This window comes from Bombus vosnesenskii, unplaced genomic scaffold (assembly GCF_011952255.1).
Source record: "Bombus vosnesenskii isolate JDL3184/JDL3185 unplaced genomic scaffold, Bvos_JDL3184-5_v1.1 scf7180000013262, whole genome shotgun sequence".
Lineage (NCBI taxonomy): Eukaryota > Metazoa > Arthropoda > Insecta > Hymenoptera > Apidae > Bombus > Bombus vosnesenskii.
Window position 1 is genome coordinate 3,922,081 of NW_022882922.1, and position 22,362 is coordinate 3,944,442.

A 22,362-nucleotide genomic window follows, 5' to 3' on the forward strand; every position below is an offset into this window, starting at 1 on the left:
ATGCTGGGGCTCCGAAAAGTCAGAGAAAATAACCGCGATTGAAATCATGTACTTGATAATAGAATACGGCATGTGGTCGACAACTATTTCCATATATTCTCTGATAATGTAGTACGGAGTAGGTAGTGCTAAGTTCTTAAATACACGCTTGAATTATACCGTGACAAATTCACAATGAAATATCGATATTTTGTTATTAATATTGGAAAAGGATTATCTAGCGTGTACTACGAACGCTAAGTAGAGCAATTACGAACAGACAAATTATATTTGGAAATTAAATGTTTTTGTTAGCGAAATGAAACGTAAGAAAATGATAAAATTTGTAGTACCTGTCTAAAGGCTAATGTACGATAAGATGTTTCGAAAACAAAAGTGATATGTTTCCATATAATCGTGAAAGGTAACAACATTTCTACGTATTTCTTTGAATGTAAAGATCGTGCATTTCGCCCGATATACTCCCAATTCCCTAAAACTGCTCTCAATCGCATAATCGCGAATGGCTACACGTTGAAGCGACATACAGAGGCATCGAACTGACCGATACAAAAATGGAATCTACGAAAGTTTGATAAAGATAATTTACGTGTGCTGCCGCCGGGTCACGACTGACGGCTATTACTGGACGCTATTACCGAACCCCGACCCATCTCTCGTTCCGTCTACTGCTATTCTCTCGATATTACGTACTGTCGATGCGAGACGAAGCGTCATTTTACGCGATCGAATAGCACGGTTAAACGCGAGCAGAGATACACCGTTTTCTCAAAAGAAGAAAGAAAGACAAAAGAAAAACTGATCGAGCAAATATTATAAACTTGTATATACGTGTATACGTTCTACGATTATTACATACGTGAATGCGATCATTACGTGCCCGTTTGACATTTTACAAATATCGTAGAGGCCAAAATTTACAAACATAAATAATGTCGTTCCTGGAAATAGTAAAACAACTAAAAAAAAAAGTAGTAAATTAAATAGAAAATTGCAAACACGTCTGTATCTGTTTCATAAACTGCGGATTATTCGTTTTCTCGCCTTATCTTTCTTAAAGCGCTTCTCTTTTCCTCGTATTGCCTTGGCGCGTGGGAGGCGAAGAAACGTCCGGTTCTCTCGACTTCGCCTTCTCTATCTTACACTCCCTCCAGACGCACTCTCTTATTCCTTCTTTGTTTGATCATCGATCGAATCGATCATCGAATAACGACTTGGTTCGTCGATCGCGGAGCAACCGAACCCGGTCGTCTCGCGCATCAAACGACAAAACCGTTCGATTCGTATATTACGATAATGAGAATGAGGGAATATGTGCACTCACTTGCAATGCGACTCGCCGCGCGGTGATGATACGCAAACTCCTTCGTTTTTGCAGGGGCTCGGCGAACACGACACGAAACCTGAAATAGTAGGAAAAGCGTGTAATTATTTGTAAATAGTAAGACGTTTCGATCGTTAAGAGACCGATCTTAACTCTTCGAATAGGCAGGGAGGTACACAAATATTTCTTCTCGAGTAAATTTGGTTCGGTGTAACGTATCTTTTTTTCGATTCACCTTGCGAGAGGGAGCAAGATCTATGTAAATCTATGTGAAAAGGTAAAATGCTCGTCGAAGATCTACGATTTCCCTTCTGGTGCGAACGCTTCAAGTTCGCTTATCGTGTGGGTGTAAGTGTAAGTAATTAAAGGCCAGTTGGAGAACGCAGAAGGCGGCAATGGTTACCGTGGATCCTCAAGGGAACCTTTGACACGCCGTACAAAGTGAACTTTCGTGTATCCCTTCTTGAAGAATACGGCGAGATAAGGATAGGACGAGGGAGCGAAAGAGAAGGTACCTTTAAGGGAGCGAAAATATCAGAGATGCTTACCAGTTCGGGTGTAAACGCGACCGAACTAGAGAAAAGGGATCGGCGAAATTACCCGCGCGCATCCTGCTCAGCCATCTCCTCGAACAATTTCACACGAGTCAAATTGTTGCACGTGCACGACAGAGATTAGACAAGAGAACTTTCCTAATACGAGTATAACGGATTTGAAAAAAATCCATTTCGTTTCATTTATATGCCAGCAAATTCCATTTTTACATCTTCGTTTCAGGTTGTATTATTTTATTCCGAAACATAGAAGCTCGTTGCATCTCTGACATTCGATATCAAGCACTGCCGTACATTTTGCAAGACTAGACTAGGCAAAGATAATCGTTTCTTATTTCTGTCAAAAGATGAATTATCACTTCTAGTTGGAGTAATCGGAATTTTATAAAGATTCGTTGAAATATATAATATAAATACAACGTATGAAAAGTATGTAACAAAAAAGAAACAAAGAAAAAAAAGAAAAAGAAAAAAGGAGAAAAAGTAAGAGCGAACGAACCGATACAATTACTCCGCTCGTGTTAGCATAGTTAAGCACCTAGCGCGTTGCTTGCTCGTTGTGCAAGGAGCTGCGCGATATTCTACCCCTGCATGCATTTGTATATCTTAGCTTTAATATATTCCTTTTCGTTGGAACCATTAATGTCGAATCTCGAATAACGTTCGTGCTAAATCACGCGTTCAGAAAACGTGTGTTTAAAAGTCGATTAACGTGCCCCGCATAAAGTACTTACTTACACGGGACCGGCTAATGCACACACAAGCACAGCTATGCTAACGTAGCAAATAAATAACTGCTTAACATATGTAGAAAGAAAGGGAGGAAGGTAACCAAGTTGATGGGCTTATGTTTTATCAGCCAACTACGAAGCCCTATGGGATTCCCTTTGCCTACGTTCTACGTGACCTTTCGTGTTACGATCTTACACGATATAATGCAACATCTCTCATCTAGCTTATAATCTAGCTAGTCTTTTACTTGGCTAAATTAACGTTTTAAACGTTAGCTTGTTGAAAGTTTGGCTGTAGGTGTGATATAACTCAATTACGGACCATGGCATTGTGATTTTTCCGCGTTGAAAGGAATACAACGTATTTTAGAGCATAGCTAAGATTCGTTACTTCGGACAATTTTATGATTAGAAATATCGTCGCTAAAAACACTTATTATTCGTATCAAATTCGATACTTTACGTTCAAAAATTCGGAAAGATTAGGTTAAACGAATAAGGTCATACATCTGAATCATGAATAACGAACGAAGAAAACGTTTCGTAAAGTTTGGTGAACTAAAAGCTGTAGACACGGGACTTTATCGATCCGCATAAAAAAGAAAGATATTAAGAGAAGAATGCACGTGATATAACGATGAGGACTGTTCATAGTTTATAGTATCGCGTGGGACGCAGAAAGTCGTCCTAACGTTTGTAAATGTCATCTTAATGGCATACATTTCTCGAGTTAGGTAGATCCACGCGCAATCACGTGCCGTCACACATTCGCGTCGCATTGGTGAAAACGCGTGCGCTTAGAGTTGGCAAGATTCTGCCGGGTATTCCAACTATTATGCTATACCGTGTACAATATGAAATAAACAACTATAGATGTATCGCATAAACTCTAAAGAAAAAGTATTTCCATACGCAAATATTTTGATACTCTTTTTTTTATCAATGTAAAGAATTACATATGTGTGTATTTCCTTTGCAACATATGACTACATTATATGTAGCAATTCTATTCTGTCGCATTAGAAAAATAAAACGAAGAAACGAACGTACTTGGGATCAACAACTCGTAGGAGTCACGTTCAGGTATTAAAAGTGCGGAATCATCGACCAGTTGGGATCGACGAGACGATTCAATTCGCTTCGAGAAAGACAAAAGGGTCGAGAGTAGAGCCGAGTCATCGCAATCACAATGAAGCACCGACACTCCGTTCTCGTCGTGACAACGACGAAGACAAGTAGCAGAGCGTCGCGTCGCAACGTCCGCGACAAGACGGATGAGATCAGTTAAACCAAACTGCCTTCGTGACAAATCCTCCGTTTCCTCTGTTTCCTCTGTCGGTTCGCGACTCCGTTTTACTAACGTTGACGCACTCGCGTGTATACCGCACACGTTCGTCCTAACGCGGTCCACCATCGTAATTTCTATGTAGGACGACTGTCTTTAGTATGATTCTTCGGAATTTCCGTCCACGGAACAGCCTGATTAGCAGCAAACCACTGTTAATTCGACGCTTCGTGTTCCTTCGAGCGAACGCAAACGTACGAAATAAATTTTCACGTCGGAGTTGGCGGAACGATCAATTTTGTGCAGTCGTGAGATAATTCAATTGGTCGAAACTATATTACGATATTATATAGAACGTTTAGTGTTGAGACGATAAAGAAAATGCTGCAGCGAAGAAAAGGAGATTAGGATAGAAAAATGAAATTGTAAGTTGAAAGAATAATTGTAGTTTGAAATTTCGACAACGAACGCAACCGAACCTCACTGAAAACAAGTGCGAACAAGCGAAAATTCAGTCGTTAGGATGTCGTAACTAGTCAAGCGTTTCCTCTTCTGACTGAAAATACACTCGCACAATGATCTGTACTGCTCGAGGGGAAAAAAATGGCTTTAATTATTTCAATTCCAGAGTAAATTGCATCGCCAGTAGAAAGCCACTGTTGAATTACGCCTTCCTTCCTGCTTGTCCGCGAAATTAATTCGCGCCCGTGCTAATAACGAAACCTCCGTGCAAATTGTCGTGAAAGCAAAAAGAGGACAAACGTATAGACGATAGAGTTGCACGGTAGCGATCTTCTTGGCAACTTTAATTTTCCGGCAAAGAATTCGCAATATATTTCTAAACGTAACACATCGTATATTGGACCATCCCGTGAGTGGTAAGTATGTGATAGAGTATTTTTTATTCTCGGTGCAAGAGTCGAATTCGATGCAGGCTCGATGAACGTCTTTTGGATGTTTGATTCGAAATGAAACGAGGAAATTTTAATTTATCAATATAGACGTGCTTGTTGTATAGGAGACTAGAGACGAATTAATGCAAATTATTCTGTAAAATTTAGCACGAATCGTTTGAAAGTGACAGACGGAAGTGATATCTGTTATTGATTTTGAATCTCCAACCGTGGACGTTCTTATCGCATTAGGTTTTCCAGGTAACGTTCCGAGAAATATCCTTCGTCAATGGGATGAAGCTAATTGAAATCTAGAATCGAATCTCGTGTGCGTTACATCGGCGGTAACGGCCGATGTCAATGCCGCCGAAGCGTACGTTATCTCGAGTCCTCTCGAAGAAGAGCAAAGAGAAGAATATATTTTTCTCTTTCTCGTTCTTCCTACGAGACGCGTGTATTCTATTTCCTCTTGGAGGAGGAACTTGGACAAAGAGGGATGTACTCCCAATCAGCGTGGGCGAGGATTCCGCGCTACTCGCCACGACAAGTCTTGCGAGATTCGCGAACTCCACTCCAACCACCTACGTACAAATCAGAAGCGAAGCGGGCATGCTCTTAATGCTATTCTAGGAACTAAAGTTAAGATCGTTCTCAGTTTACTACCGAACAATAATTATTCGGATATCGTTGTACTAGAAAATATTGAAACTGATTTTAAAATATTACATAAATCTGTTACATGGTAGAAATATATTCATAACGTACGCGGGTAGTAACGACTATAACTAGGTGTAGCAACTATAACTAAAAAAATGACTGTGAATGAAAGCAATTATATATATTTGTACGAACTAGCGACTAACTTGTTTTTAAATAACTTGGCCCTTGCGATATCGTTTGTCGATAGTTGCGCAACGACGGCAATGACAATTTTACGTGACTATCCAAAAGTAAAATTATTTTGATAAAATGGAATAAAAACAGTTCTTAGTTCGTATTACGTCTTCATTTGGAAATGATTAAAGCGCGAATTTTATATCAAGACCGGTATCGTCCGATCCTTTCACAAATTCAATTGAAATTTATGCACATATTTGCGGTACGTTGGTATACGTACATCTGGCAGAGTGTATAGCGTATAGTGTATACATTAATGGAGGTGGGTAGTGGGAGTCACGACCTCGCGAATTACGTAATCGGTTGCAACGTGCGCGCATATCGGAACAGCGCAACGGTACGATACGATTATACGATACGATTATACGATACCGGCTTGATTTACACAGATTTGCCCTCATCGTGTCAGTTTCACAGCGCAGCGCAGCGCAGCGCAGCGCAGCGCAGCGCAGCGCAACGCAGCGCAGCTCGGCACAGCGTAGCGCAGCAGTATGAACGACCCTTGGTTGCGAAAGAATCGTTCAGGTGCGAGATACCACGTACCACCCAACCCTGCTTATTAACACGTGGAAGATTCACTTTGACTACTCGCAACTCAACGACGCTCGAGGAGGCGGTCGCTTTAAAATTTTCAATATCCAGCATATCCAGCATCGTATGCGTGCCTTATTAAAATAAGGTAAAATTTGTTTGAATTTTCCAATAAATTCAACGGATAGGTATCGTATATAGGTCGCATACGGCCAGCGTCGCATATAGGTTTCCAAGTTTGACGTAATATATTAACAATTTTATTTCGTACGACCGTACGACCGAGGAAACATCGAGTTACGAAACGGTATAGCGCGCCTTTGAAACGTTAAACACGAGCCAATAGCGAACATTCTAGGACTATGTTGCTAAACAAGGATCAGAAATTTACGCCGACGCGACGCGAGATAATAACGAGAGAAGAGAGAGGAATCGAGTTTTCGAGCGTGGAAGACGCGACGATGTCGCTCGGTATCGCAATCGGTAAGCGTTCCCGGAACAGGCACGCGATGCGAAAAGAGAAAAGTTTCTCAGACTAGTTCTCGTAACCAGCTGAACGAAGAACACCTTGCATTCCTCGGTGAATGCGAGATTCGCCTTGCAATGAACGAACATTTGAACCTTTGCGTCATCGATACTATTCAACCCGGTTGATTCACCGTAGGCTGCATGAATGAACGAGCCTGACAAGAAAATCCGCCAAGGCTATTCACATACGGTGTGCTTCAACGACCTACAGAAATTTTATTCACCGTTCGCAAACCTAACGCGTATAGTAAGCGGACAGCTATCGAAATTGATATATTTTTTTATCTCGCAATTCATTAGTCATAAATTCGATCGATCTCGAGTACCTCTTAATTTACTCCGGCGATGTAAGCAGTTTAACAAAGACCAATGAAACGTAAACTAGTCTATAGTTTAAAGCAACGTTGATTGATTTACGATAGTTTGGTTGGCACGAAGGATCGTTGAAAATATCGGCGATACGATACAAACTCGAGACGATGATAAATCATCGATCCGTTATCCGGTAATTTCGGCAAATTGTTCCACGTTTAATCAGCTCGATGCCGCGTCTAGATGAGTCAAGACGAGCAATTCGCATTATCGTTTACAAACATTACCGCGTCGTACAGAAGAACACGCGTTCTTTTTCTTTTTTCTCCAGTGAAATTATTCAATGTTAAATTAATAGCTAGTATCCTAGTCGTATAACGGTCGTAAATCAAACGAAACACAGCGAGTCGAAAATCTCTTTATTTCATTAAGCGCGAATCTATCATCGTGACAATTTCTTTTAAATTATATATATATATATATATATATGTGTGTGTGTGTGTGTGTGTGCGTGTGTGTCGCGCAGTTTCCTCATCTTGTTACGGTAACTGAAAATAACGCGACACTTTCGCGTTGTAAGAAAACATCATCGACGGATGAAAAATTGAAACATCCACGGTGCAACGATAACTATCTTTTAAGAGCGAAGACACGTTTAACCTGTGTACGCACAGGTGCTTCGTTACTTCTCCTCCGATAAATTAACGACGATCGGTCGACTAACCCTGCTAGGCGATATAACGCAAAATATGGAACGTGATAGATGATAACCCATTAAGGCTCACTGCCGACCCTGGGTATCGCATCTAAGAAATCAGAGCACTAAGACGCGGCTACGAGCGCACCATCGTGTGTAACCGTGAATCGTTGCTTCGCTCGTGCTTCGGCATTGAGAGAAAGCCAAGCCACTTTCCGCCTAATCCGGTACTAGCTTCCTGATAATGCGCGTTTCACGGTGACGATCTCGCGCTGATCAAAATATTACTATGTACGACCAATTACCGCGGCCATGAATCGTTCATAATCGTTACTACCAACGGAAACTGAGTAAAAAGTCAATACTCGTGTTACCTCTTCTCTTCACTCTGCCGCGTTTCCATCGGACACGGCTGATCGAAATCGTTCGTTATCCTCGCCCATAGAACTAAATTCGAACTAGAAATAGATCGCTGTATGAACGAGAAAACATTTTTTAGACGCAGACTTTGTAGATCGCGCGACCGGTTCAGCTACACGACGATATCCTGTTACAGCGTGATTCGGAAGACGCGTGATCGTAGACCAATAATAGTAATTTAACGGAACGATAATCGCTTCATGCGGAAGTGTCCCCATTGCGACGCAAACCAGCACCGTGTGTCTTGCCGTTGCGTTTGCGATTGCTTCGCGTACAAACCCTTTGCGTACAAACGCGGAATACCGAAGATTACGTGCTTCGCTCGTGAATTTTACTCACTCGTTTATTCTCTGAGAGCTATTTGCTTTATTCGCTGAGGACGTGCCTAAGCTTCAACGTATCGCGCTCACCGTATAAGTACTATAGTCCCACATCGGATACCTCCTCGTGAGAAAAGGGTACCGACCCGAACGACATTTCAACGAAGAAAGTATTGTAAATTGTATCGTATAAAAGTATCGAAAGTATGGACTTTGGAAGAAAAGAATCCAGACGAACTGGACCACTTCGAACCGGCTACCCAAGTACGTAGTAGAAAATGTCGCGTAAAAAATGGATGTTAAAACGCAGCGCGACGATTCAAACGCCTACCACGTGGCTTTTGCCGTGCCACCGATAGGAAAACAAATCGTCTTTCACAGTTATCTGACGCGTCAATCGGTGGAGGCGCGCGGCGTTGCGGTAGACACGTAAATTTCGTTCGATGGCGTGTGGGAGGCGATCCTTTCGACCAGCTCTCTCGACCGTCTTGACAGCGCGATCGAGAAGCGTGGAAAGATCGTCGAGCACGTTCGTGCCCAGTGAGATGCGATACAACGAAAAGAGATCGCGATCTCGGAGTGAATTTTTTTCGAGCATCGCTCTTCCATCGGACGTACCATTTAGCCCTGTAAGTCTTTCGGGCTTCCCGTAATAACGCGTCTAATCCCTTTCCTCGAGCGTCACGTCGACGAGCCTCTCGCCTCTTTATCGCTTCCGTGCGATTATTTCGGAATCACGTTGACTCGACTTCGAAATCGTTCGACGTCGTCCGACCGACGCGATTCGAACCGGCTATCTTGCATTAGCGGCTCCATTAATCACAATTACGCGAATTCAGGTCCTGTCACGGCGCGCGTGCATCGTCGTGCGCGTATATACGTGTGCATCTACGTGTGTACGTTTTTTCGAGCAGCCGTGTGTGTATTTATGTACGTACGTACGTACGTACACACACACACACACACACACACACACGTACGATATACGTCGTAGCTACTCCATTATACTACTCCATGTATGCGGAGAAGAATCGCGGAGAAGGACGCTCGGTTACAGAAACGCACGAGTCACTGTGCTAGAAATACCGCCCACTGAGCCGATGCCCGGCAACAAACCCTCCCTTGTCGTCGTACTCGCGGCGCACCGGCTGTATAATCTCGGCTGGATAAACTCGACCACCGTGGAATTTCGACGAGACAGGAAGACGCCAAACTCGTCCGCGTCGACCTTTCACTCAATTCTATCGGACTATAACTCAAAACCTATAAATTAGATCGAGGAATGTATAAAAATATTATCGAGAGAGAGAGAGGAAAGCAAGAACAGTAGCAACGTATACACTTAGCATTTTTTCATTCACGCAACATAATAAATTAAACACGAAATCCGAATGACCTGATGTTACTCGAGTAGCGAAGCGACGTGTCGCGTACAATGCGTAAATAAGAAAGGGAAGAGATAGACGTGTGTATCGCGGTATCGCGTAACGATGCACGATAACGCATCCAGAGTACGAATCTCCGACTGAATGAAAGTTCTGAACGAGCAGCTCAACAGTGATCGGTGAACGATAAATGTCGTAACACGTAGGCCGCATATAAATATCGGTGTAAATGTGCCGGTTGCAGGATGCTATCTTTAAGCATATAATAAGGATTGCACGTGCACTGCACCACCGTGCTTTTTACTTGTTCGGCTATTACTCGTCCGACCAGACATCGTCGTTCTTAATGTCGTTTGAACGAAATAGTAACGACAGTTGCCGTCCGAAGGTAATCGAGTATCGGAATTTCTAACTTACAGAAGAAAAATCACCATGCACGATGGATGGCGTTGTTAATTCCAAATAAGACGAACGTTGCATGCCAATTTTGAAATCGTAATGAAAAATCGAATTAAACGACGGCGAATAAATTAGATAGGAGAAACTGGTTTGTGAAATTCGTGGATTCCTTTAATTCTCTCGCCTTAAGTTTAACGCTCTTACCATGGACGCGACGATTTGACAACTGCTTAGAAAATGTTGTCCCTTCGGTCGAATACCGCGCGAACGTGCACGACACATTTTACGAAACGTTCGGGATAAGTTAACAGGCTTCGACGATCACCGGATAATTGCCTGCGCGTTATTCGTCACGAAATATTCGTTCACAAATTAGAATATTGCGTTTGCGAAAGAAAGCGAGTGACAACAGGACATCTGTACCGATCGCTGTAACATTTTGATGTCTATTCGTATAAGTATCCATTTCCTGTAAATGTAGAAATGTTATGTCCTTTGAAGCGTTCAAACGTTGCTCGTCGTTGGTCGTATAAAAGAAACATGTTACGAAACAGGTAAGGCTGTAGCGTCCAAATATTACAATAGTCACTGTACGCCAAGAAAATCTTGACGATTCGGTGCACGATTCGTCTTGAAAAGTTTCAAAACAATACGCGCGTAATTTGCTCTCGATAAAGTGCTGGCTACCTTTTTTCTTTTTTCCTTTTTTTTCTGCGATATTTTTGACTTGGAAAGAGTCGGATCGAGCACGGATCGTATAAGGAGAAGCGGCAAGAGCGGGTGTCGAGACGACGCGCGTAGCAAGTGTTACGGCTCAACAGGAGCGTGCGAGTTCGTGAACGCATCTCTGCCATCTTCGAGACACGGTTACGAGTTACGAGTGCACGTGGTACGTGTGCTAGCTTTCTTCTCGAGTGGCCAAACACTGCAACCGTGTACAATTTGCGGCAGAATTTCATCGTGTACTCGCGTATGCGGCAATGTACACGCACATAAATTTATCTTTTCCATCGTTACGCGTACCGCGTACCGAGGTAATCCATCGGACTGTTTACCTTGCCGAGAGTAGTCGTAAAATTCATCGATAATTACATTCTTTTTATTTCTGCCTGCTTACCGCTACCCTTCCTTGTTCCTCTTGCATGGGACCTCGTTGTCAGATGGCCTTGACTGATCCATGATATCACATGGAAGATATATCTTTCCAACGTAAATACAGTCAGACTCGAGGAAACCAGGGCAAATTTTTTCCTGAATTTATTAACGATCCTGCGAAATCACCGATGCTACGCTATGTTTTTATAGTATGCAAAGAGGATAACACGACTGGAAGAAAAATAATCATTTCGAGTGGCTGTAGAATAATCGACGCAGCAAACTCGTACGTCCTTCGATGCCTTATTTTCGTATTTCGGTTCCCTTTTTTCACAAACGACACACCAAGTATCGAGCAAGAACAGATTCGCGTCCATAAAATTGATTACTCGCAGAAACACGTCGGAGCAAACTTTCTGCTATCGTTTACAAGTGGCGTCCACTTATTGCCTCGTTAAATAACTTTATTGCCGCGATACTTGACGATATTTATAACGATTTGTAACTGAGCTACAATTGCAGCAAACGCTATTCGCTTAAAATACTCTTAATTAAAATAATCGTGTGCCTCGCTTTTTAGACAATATCGAACGATATTTATAAATAAATTTTACATACATAATGACAGCACGCTTTTGGAAAGCAACAAAACTCTGCTTATATCCTCCACTTATGCTTGTATCTTACTTTTAAAGGTTAACGATAGTTGCGTTACGTTATCCTGAAATTCCAAGTTTGGAGTATAACGTTCATTTTGTCATCAAACGGTCTCGTTTGTCGTTCCAGAAAGGGTATAATAAATGGGTGAGATTTGCCGGTCGTAGCGTCATGCGCGAATGTAAGATTGGCATAACCTGGATACGTGTTTTCTCCTATCCGTCGAGAAATCACAAAGTCCGCGCGCGTTCGTAACGTTGCCCTTTATGAACGTCACTGTAGTTTCCAAAGTACCATTCGTCGTTCAACAATTTTGTCTATCGTGTGTAACGCGAGTTACACGTTATGTGACAATAACACGTACGTGACTAAATGTCGTTTACATTCGTTTAACGAACGATCAAACGACACGGAACAGAGAATAACGATTCTGCTTGCGGTAGTTATAGGATATTAAGTAAATGTTAGTTATCGCGATGTTGCGGGATATTCGTCGCTTAAGAATTTTGAAATGTAATCCAACAAGTATACGATTCACGCGATTAAAATGTTTAACTGGATCAAGCGCATAGATATTATCGGTAAATATCTTAGGAGCCTTCGAAAAGGCAGTCTTCGGGATGACGAATACGCGTTGCTGGCAGCTTCGTTGCCACTCGCGTAGACGTATCCTCGATATTCGATACCTGGCCACGGAGAACCTTTTGCCACTTTTCATGCGCCATTGTCGACCGCTTGTCCCACCTCATCGCCCTCTACAAACATCGCTGTTGAACTCACGCAGAAATTCGAGAAAGAGGAGAAAAAATCGAATGCGTGGTAGACAAGACTGGGAAGAACGTTTGGTGTAATTACAGTAGCAGTTTAGATCAAATTTACGCGATATACGCTACGAAATTGTAGGTTACGGAAGTTTAAAAACGATATTCAACGAGGAATCATTCGGATCGTTATTGGATGGAAAGAAATGTAACTGTTACGTTCGGCTAACTGACCAAATAATTCAATTATAGTGGCGTGTATACACGTAACCTTAACATACGGGTACCTTAACATTGTACCGATATAATGAGAAACGATCGAGTGAAACAGTGGTCGTAAATTGGAGATATACGATTTTCATTGTTGAGAATTCAGGCGTTAAAAAAGCCGGGAAGTTGACCCTCGCTGGAAGAGAATGTCGTGGTACCTCGAAAACTACCTTCACGGATCAGGTATGCGGGACCAGAGTCACGAGGCCGTATATCTGGCTTTTATTTTGACTCGCCTCGTTGTAGCCTTAGGGCCCTCTGGGTCCCGTTTCGGCAGCCCGAACACCCAAACGATCCAACGACACGCGTTGCAAGACCGTGTGGCAAGACGAAGAAGCGCCGGTCGCCATTGTTTTTTGGGAATAGAGTGGATCCAACCAGAGAAAAAGGAAAAATGACGGCAACCCTGGAACCCATTGTATTGTAATGGGCATTACAGATATTCGCCTAAGTGGCTCGTACCCTGTTTCTATTGCGCAATTTACGACCGTTCGTTAGTCGTTCGTGTTGTTTTTAGCGGTTCCTCATACAGAGATCTACGATCCTGTTCCGTGATGCGATTCTTTCGGAAGAAGGAGTCTTTTGATTCGATTATCGTTTCAATGTCAAATCCTATGCAAGTTTCCCCAAAGTATCGAGCTCTTTCGCGTTCGTTGAAACAAGAATTGATCGTGAATTTTCAATTCAATTCAAAATTTCAATACCGCGACAACGTTGACGCGCGAAAACGTATGAAGATAATGCGAAACGATGTATTTCAACTTTTTATAAGAAAATTTTCAAATAGTACGAGTTGTGCGAGAAAAACTGTATTACTCGTACATATAAGCCCATCCATCCTAACATGAAAGAGGGAAAACCAGCGAGGCTTTTTTGTTTCTTTCAATCGACTATTAGAGAAAAATTTCAGTGAATCTTCTAAAAAGGAAGGAAGCTTCTTGGAGGATGATCGAGAGAAAAACGCAGCTGCTCTCTTCGATACTATCGATTCCTTCGTATGTGACGATACCGTATGTAAGTATGTAGCCGTAAGTTTGTATAGCCCTACGAGGGGCCTACGTAGCGGGCGGCATCCCGGCGGGGTGAATGGAACATCTGCCGATGGTCGGAGTCCTTTTCCAAACACCACCACTTTGCCGCTACAATACGAGAAGCGGGGAGGAGAGTTAAACCGGGGTACTAACTGTGTCAATAACATTGACCTCTTCCGATCGCGTTTCAAGATATCGGAATTAATTTTTAACCTCGTTTTACACGAAACGTATATAGCTAGTTTTTAACGCAAAGTACTACAAATATTTAATCGCGTCACATAGTAACGGTAACTTTCAAACTCACCGCACTATTACGATCGTAATATTCTAAATTATTTGCAACGTTAACAAGTAACGATAAACTTTTATATCGTCGGATTATAAGGGATTGCGCGTGGCAACGGATTACGCTTTACTCTTGTTACGACGCGGGCGCGGCGGCAGAAAGTATGGTACGTGCCGGCATTCAAATCACCAAGAAAAGAGGTCGCTCCGATACATCCAGAAGGTAAAGTAATCGGCGCGCGTTAAAAAATTATTGCTCTCTGCTATGTCGTTTTTGTTCAACCGCACTCCGGCGAATGTTTTACAATCGCTAATTGCGCAAAACCAAGATTCCTTCGACTAATGTCTTTCAGAATTACATTGCAGAGCACAACTGTCGGTAAATAATTTTTGTTCGCGTTAAGATGGGCAAAAGAAACTAGTTTTCTGAAAAATCTCGACTTAAAACACGCAAAACGGAATATCGCTTACCGGCTACGATTTCATTTCTATGATACCGTGCTTCCGCCTACCATAGTCGTGACATTGCGTTCATTCCAATTGAAAATTATCACCTATGCAATCTTTTGACGTGTTATTGAATTAACAACATCGAAGAAAGTACGCGAATGACGTCGAATTGGCCAGAAAAGGAATATTTAACGGTTTCTCAAAGCAACGTTGTCGCAAATCCAATGTTGTTGCAAGAGGATGGTTCGTGGCTTTCAGACTATCCGTACTTTGATGTACCTTATCGGAAACTCAATTCGCAAAACGCATGACAATTAGATAATTCAAGCGTAAATGTTGCAAAAATAGGTGTTGTTCAAGGTTCTAGAATAAGTAGGTAATTTCGTAGGCTTTGCGAGATAGATTAGTATCTGAAACATTGTCTATGTTTATGTTTTTTCAGAGATTAAATATGTTTTTCTACGATTAAAAGAGTTCCGAAACAGTCGATCGGCCAGACACGAGGCAAACATCAGTTGTTTCGAATGTTGCGTACAGCGTATTTATGAGTACAGCGTATTTATTAATCTTAATCGTTATTTATACGAATGTTCACTATATCTTTGAAAAATTATTATACAATTAACATATCCTATATTCCTAGTGCACGCTTGCAATCATTCTGCTTCGATCACGTTCTTTTATTTCGAGCAATTGATATAAAGTAAGTACAGGTGTCTAATAATAAACGCTCGATACTTACAGATTGCAGTACACAAGAACAAACGCAATTCGCAATTCCGAGTCGATGGAGCGTTAAAAGTATGTACAATATCTTGGAAAATTTGTAGAGTGAAAGTACAGTTACGCGATGCTGAGACACACGAGTTTGTTTCTTTTCCATGTAAAATGCATTCTACGTAACAATATCGTATTTCTAAAGAATGTAACAACCGAAAACGAAACGAAAAAAAAGAAGAAAGAAAAGAGAAAAGGAAAACACACTCGACGAAATAGCGAAAGTATGGTAAAAGGTGTTATTAATAATAATATTTTATCGAATCGCGCGATAAATCATGAAACCTACGAGCGAAGGGTTTTTACTCATCGAGTTAACCCCTCGTGACCCGGAAAAGAATCCGCTTCGCGATCAACAGAAAAAGGAAGTTTACGGTTTTTGAAACGACTGATAGAACTCGATACGCTGTACTGGACGCCGTTCATCGAGCATCGTCGAGCTGCTTGGAATTCCGGTCACGTAGCAAAGTGACATGAACCGTAGAGAGGATGACACGGCTCCGGCCATTTCGTTCGTAACGATCTACCGACGTGCTATTATGCAAGCGTAACCTCAACTTGGACTATGTCGAGAGATTACGCGCGCAACAATAGCATGCGCTTCGTTTCCAAAGCAACGCGACCGAGAACGTGTTCTCTTCCCCTGGAATTAAAGATCGTACGTTTTAGCGATAAAAAAGCTAGGCACACGAGATTGCACATAAATTTCGTTGACCGGAGCATCGTCGGAGCAAAGATATCGAAGTCAAGGATATATGGAAAAATATCTGACGTAAGAAGTAGTTTTCTCTAATGCTGAACAAACGCAATTCCAAGTGTCTGCTCTTTTGCGCTCTAACCTCGTCGTAGCGTAGCAAGACTATACACGTCAGGTAATGTATCTCAAGCAGGATATGCCCTGCAGTACAATGGGTGGACCCTTGGCTTGAAATTGGTTTGCTCTGTTGGTGAGAGGAACTTTGTAAAAAGGGAAGGTAGGTTATCCGGTTTCATCTTCGCGAATCTTATCTCCTTAAGCTCGTGCCACTGTCCTCCACGTGCAGATGCTTCTCGTTGCTCGCCGCAATTCTCGTCCTCCCACACTCGAATCGAGTTCGTGAATTTTTCCAGATCCTCGTTCAGAAACTAATCCCTTCCCTTCTATTTACTCAACGATCCTTATAAACTATAGATACCGTCGAATAATGTACGAGGATAATAATGCGCTTTTTTTTAACAAAGTTCTTTTTCTTCTTCTCAAAGGCAAATTGCTGTTAGAAGTTAATCGGACGGATAACACAGGACGAATCTCGCCTAACCCTTAATAAGAAATTTCTTAGGAAGCCCGAATGCATCAAATGCACGCGTAAATATAAAAGGCGATGTATGCACACATTCGTAACACGTACGTACGTAATATGTCAGGTTACCGGATGACGGCAGGAAAGAATATTATCTTTCGACTATACGGAAGAGAGCAAATGGTCAAATGGATGCAGACGAAGACCTCGCGTGTGATTGAAATACGTGCGTTGAGGCTAGAAAGGAACCGCAGCACGAAGGCTAGAGTGCATCGCTGACACCGGAAACTAGGGGAGCCTGCCTGCGTAACAGCCCTCATACCGCCCTACCTATTAAATACCAACGCTTACCAGTGTTTCTCAACCAATGTTTCTTATTTATATCGAATAATTATACATATAGCTTTTATAATAACATGGTTTTGTATTCTCGTGAAAATCGAAGGAGGTTAAGATAGGTAGGCGCAGTAACAATATCAGATTAAGTTTGAAGTTTCAAACAAAACAATCGCGTCAACTGAAACTAAAGAAGGTTATATAAATAACGCTCCGTGAGGCTAATTTCCGATGACGATTCGCGAGATAGAGCGCGAAATTTGATTTATTCGTCAAGTGTATCTTTTATAAATCTACTTAACGCGTACTTATGCAAGACGAAATAATCGATTGAAATGAAAATTTATTAAAGCAGTAACTCGTACCTTCGCCCCTTTCATGAATTTTGCTCGATTATCGATAAAAGATTTTACCGAAATGGAAAGTGAAATAGCTTTTTAACTAGTTTAGATGCTGTTCGTCAGGTGAACGATTAAATATTTGAATTTTATTTTCTTATAATTTATACGACATCGAGCGAATCTGCGGCGTACTACGAGACTCGCGTTACAAGGGATACGAAGCTGGGCAGCAATGCGTTGTAACGTTGTAACGTTACAGAAGAACATAGGTACGGTAATTTTCTGGAAGCAACCAGGTCTTCGTTAAATTGAAAATGTTGCTTTACGATTATTATTTTACGGTATAGATTTCAGGTTCGCTGACTGAGGTATTTCAAAGTCGGGAGCAAACGCTCGGTATAGAATTAAATCATCGATCGTAAAATAGGGATCGCTTTAACGATTGTCAATCAACGTTGCCATCTTCGTTTTCCATTTACGAGACTTACGACAAACTTCCATAAACCGTACAAACCGCCATTAATCAAGTATGCGGTAAAATCAATCGCGGTGAATCAAAGTAGAGATGAAATTTTAAATAAGCTACATCATGCGCGGTAGTAATATTCTTCGACTCGCTAATAAATTCCATCGCTGAAAGAGATCGATGAACTCTTACAATTAGCGTAACGCAATTTACGGTCACAATAGTCACAGTTGCCTGCTTCTTAACTTAACCATAGGCAAAAAACTCTGCAGAATATAGCAAATCATCGTCATTTGCGTCGTTAGCCGTGAATAAGAGGCAGAAGATGGAGGAAGAAGAGAATATCTCGAGCTAGAAAAGGGTGCTTCTAAGTTGGTATAAGGTATATTTCGCAGCCATTACGCATACTTAGTATCCTGGTGGTGTCCTTGCTTCGCAATAATAGAGTCGATGCTGGGTTTCAGACGGCATACGTTACGAATAAATACGCGTAACCTACCGACATCCTATATAGAAGAAACGTATCTGTATTCATACCTATAGGCCGTAGCTATGGGGTATATGATCCAACAATTCATAGGAGAATGTCAGGCGCTAGAGGTAAACTTTAGGCCGCACGAAGACCCATAGATTCCTGCTGACGCGGCTGTTATAGAGAAGCTGCAGTTTCTAACATTAATTTGTTTCTAGTAAGAAGATTAAGAAAGACGAATAGGTAGGCTCGATCGACTAAAAACAAAACGGCAGATAAGTACTTGTTCGGGCAACGAACAGGAAAACGAATCTCGAAGCCAAGTGACACGAAGGAGCATCGGCAATAAAGGACTCGAACGGATCGTTATTATCACGGGAAAGCGCTCGAAGATCGAGGAGCAAAGAAGATACCGGTACTTGGAGAAGAGGAAGAAGAAAGACGAAGCGCGAGAGAAAGGTATTGGTACGAAGAACACGTCGATCCAACATAGAGGTGGTCAAGAATCGATACCTGCGTATGTGTGTACTTGGATCAACAAGATGCGCGCCATTGGGATCTTTCTTCCCATCTTTGTCCGTTCTGTTGCTGTTCTCCGTCCATCTGTTGTCTCGTTGACCCCAAATACCAACGCACGATTAAGCGCTCGACGATTCTTTCGTCTGCTCGTGACCGGCAGACACCGAGAGCCGTACGATCTAAATGTCCATATGTATACGAATAAAGACAGCGAGCAATTGTACCGACACGAGAGAAAGAGCAAGGACTGAGCAGCGTTACAAGCTATCCAGCGAATTTCTCTTCGGCGAATACTTGGACTCGGATTGTGAATAAACAAGTTGAGAATTCTTTTTTTTTTTTTCACTTCTTCTGTCGATTCTGCGCAATCTATCGAGTAAAGACATTAAGCATCAATTTTGATATACGGCACGCGACACTTTTTATATAGTATTACACGTTATTTATATATTAACTTGTTATTTTAATTAGACTTAGTTGGTAGATCTAACAAGTGACATCTGCATCAATCTGTATTCTTCATTAGGAATATCATAATAGCGTCTGCAAATACGTACTATTTCTTTCCCAACAGGCAATATTCTAGTTTCTTTGTTGACCTGCGTCATCTTTCGGTAATCGTTAAATTTGAGTCATATACCATTGCCCATATAGGGTAACGATATATCCAGATTGGTCTCAAAATCATTTCGTATAATAATAATAACGTGATTTTTGCCGATAGGCCTCCGTAAATTTCTATATTTTTCATCCAGCTATTGTCTTTTTTTCTTGATATGCTTTTTAAACTGACTATCGTAATATATACTCGCTTGGCGGCATTGGCTTCTCCATTCTCCATGTTTTCAACTAGATCGCGATTTCGTCGAGGTTTTATCGTAATTTCTCCGACACTTTGTCTGGATTAACGTCAAAGGCTAATATCGCTGTGTCGTCAGCCTAGATATGTTAGAAATATCGTATCGTCCTTTGTAGGTAGATCGCGGTGGTAAAGAGAGTGGCTTAAGTGGTGGTAAGGCACTGGGCTCAGCACGCTTCCTTGTGGATCACCAGAGCGTATTAGATTATTAGATTATTAGATTTCGAAAGGAGGTAAGAAGGATGGGGAAGATGCTCTTTGCTTGCTCTTGACTAGCAAATCCGTGTGCCGTACTTTACGAAAAGCTCGCGAGGTGTCGAGAAAACCAACCGAACAGTACTTTTTATCATATACGTTTTCTACAATTTTTTCGGATATTTTGCGAATTTGTACCTAGGTTGAGGATTTATTAACGCGAAGATGGAATTATCTTCGTTAAGACGTTATAACGGTCTGCCTAGAAATTTATTCCGTTGCAAGTTTTAAAAATGATTTGTACCGTGAGGAAGTATCTGATAAAATATAACGTTTCAGAGGTGTCGTCTCCTGCGAGTGAACTCCTCAAAAGTTTGTACGGGGTGTCGCGTTCCACATTCGCTTAAATCCAGTACAAAGCCACGTAGAAACCACGACACGAGGCGTATCTTCTTCTCCGATTGCTTTATCGAGTCTCTTGCTTATATTATTTCTTGATGAAGAACCAATGATACCGAATATCAACGCCTCGTAAACATACTCGTGTTCTTACGAGCTTCGATTCTAAGAATAACAGTTATTCGAATCGATAACTCTACGTAAAGAAGATACAGAATACGGGGTGTCCTGTAACTGTCGAGTAGTAATGGTCAATGTGGGAGGGTGATCCTATGTGAAAAAATAAGTAAAAAATACAGATAAAATTTTGTTCAAATGACGTTTTATCATCGAACATTTTAAACGACAACGACGACGACCATGACAATACATTAAGCATTATTCGACGCATCTACGAGTTTAATGCAATCTCAGCAGTTCATTCTCGTACGCCTATCTCTCTACCTTCTTATATCGAATATCAAAGTATGCGCGTTATCCGAAGGAACGAGTCATGGTGAAAACGTCGTTCGCTACCTTCGTACCTCGCACCTGCCGTTGCCAGGACGCTGAGGTATTCTCTGCCGATGGTATTCAGCTTCGTTTTTGTAGAGCATCGTCTGGTGCACCCATCGGGAATGCGCCAGTCAGCGCAATAATTCGTCGATGGCCATATACGTGGCAAACAGAACGGTTGGAAATAACGAGAAGGGCACAAATTATCAAAATAACGAGAACAAGAAATGGAGAAAAATACTTCACCTTGTCACCGAACGGCACGATTCACAGCATCTAAATTGTATACCGATTTCTCTTTACTGTTTCACCGAACACATCGTAAACGATCGTCGCTTATTACCGCTCGTTGCAACTTATAAATCGATGAACGAGAAGAAACGAACGATCAAATAAAATAAACGACACGAACAATTATTCGCGATGCGTGTCCTCCCTCTTATCGTATTATTTCACTTGCCGTCCAATGTTGGTGAAAGGTTACGCAATCTGTATAAATAAACCATTTCTATCGTTTCTTCCCGGTAGTAAAGTGCAAAAACATTTCTTTACTTCTTATATGGAATCGACGTATAACTTCGAATCGAGCAGAAAATCACAAATCACATATTCCTTTCCTTTATGTCTATTGCCGTGATAGTAGGCTTATTGTTTATATAGGTTTATTTTACCGAGTTTACTTGTACACCTAAAATGATATATCAAAGCGAATAAAGCAATGATTTGCTGCGTGTAATTTGTTTGTCTTATTCTCGAAGAAGTTTCTCGAAAGGGAAGTTGCGTTTTTTCAGCCACGATAATTTTTTACCGTGCGGCATTTGAAACACCACGATCCATATTGGCGCGAAGAAAACGGCTTTCGTATTACGCTAAAACGGGATGCAAGGGGTCGATGATAAAACACGCGTTGTGAGAAATAAATGCGGCATTGGAATGGATGCGATACAAGCGCGTAGGTATGCACTGAAATTGAAATACTGACGTACAAAGATCCCGCATTCTGCATCTAACGATAAAAAGTGCACTGTTTAAAGTTCTCTTGGGAACTCGAAGAATCTGTACAGGAGGAATCCAGAGACTTGCTTTTTAAGAATTGCGATGGATAACCATATCCCTTCGTTTCTTCTTCTCCGATGAATGAAAGGATCTCGTTTTCAATGTAACATATGTCGTAAAATATAACGCTCTTAATTTTAATTTTGTTTAATGCTGTATCTAGTACCTTTATTTTCGTAATAACTTTAGTGCAACATGTAGTGGCCGATATAGGTAAAAATAAAGTTTAACGATAGGAAATGTGACAAGCACGATGACGACGATGGTGATAATCGTTGTGATTGACGAAAAGCAAAATTTTTAGAAAAATATTTAAATTTCGATATAAAGTTACGTTTG

At 41.5% G+C, this 22,362-nt stretch overlaps 1 protein-coding gene across 1 annotated transcript in view; it reads right to left on the minus strand.

Moving 5' to 3' along the window:
* LOC117234854 (neurogenic locus Notch protein) overlaps positions 1-22,362 on the minus strand; it is a 182,864-nt gene that overhangs the window by 150,891 nt on the left and 9,611 nt on the right. The window contains exon 2 of the mRNA XM_033496461.1: positions 1,325-1,403. Within this exon, the coding sequence (XP_033352352.1) occupies positions 1,325-1,403 (79 nt within the window). The remainder of the gene's footprint in view (positions 1-1,324; positions 1,404-22,362) is intronic.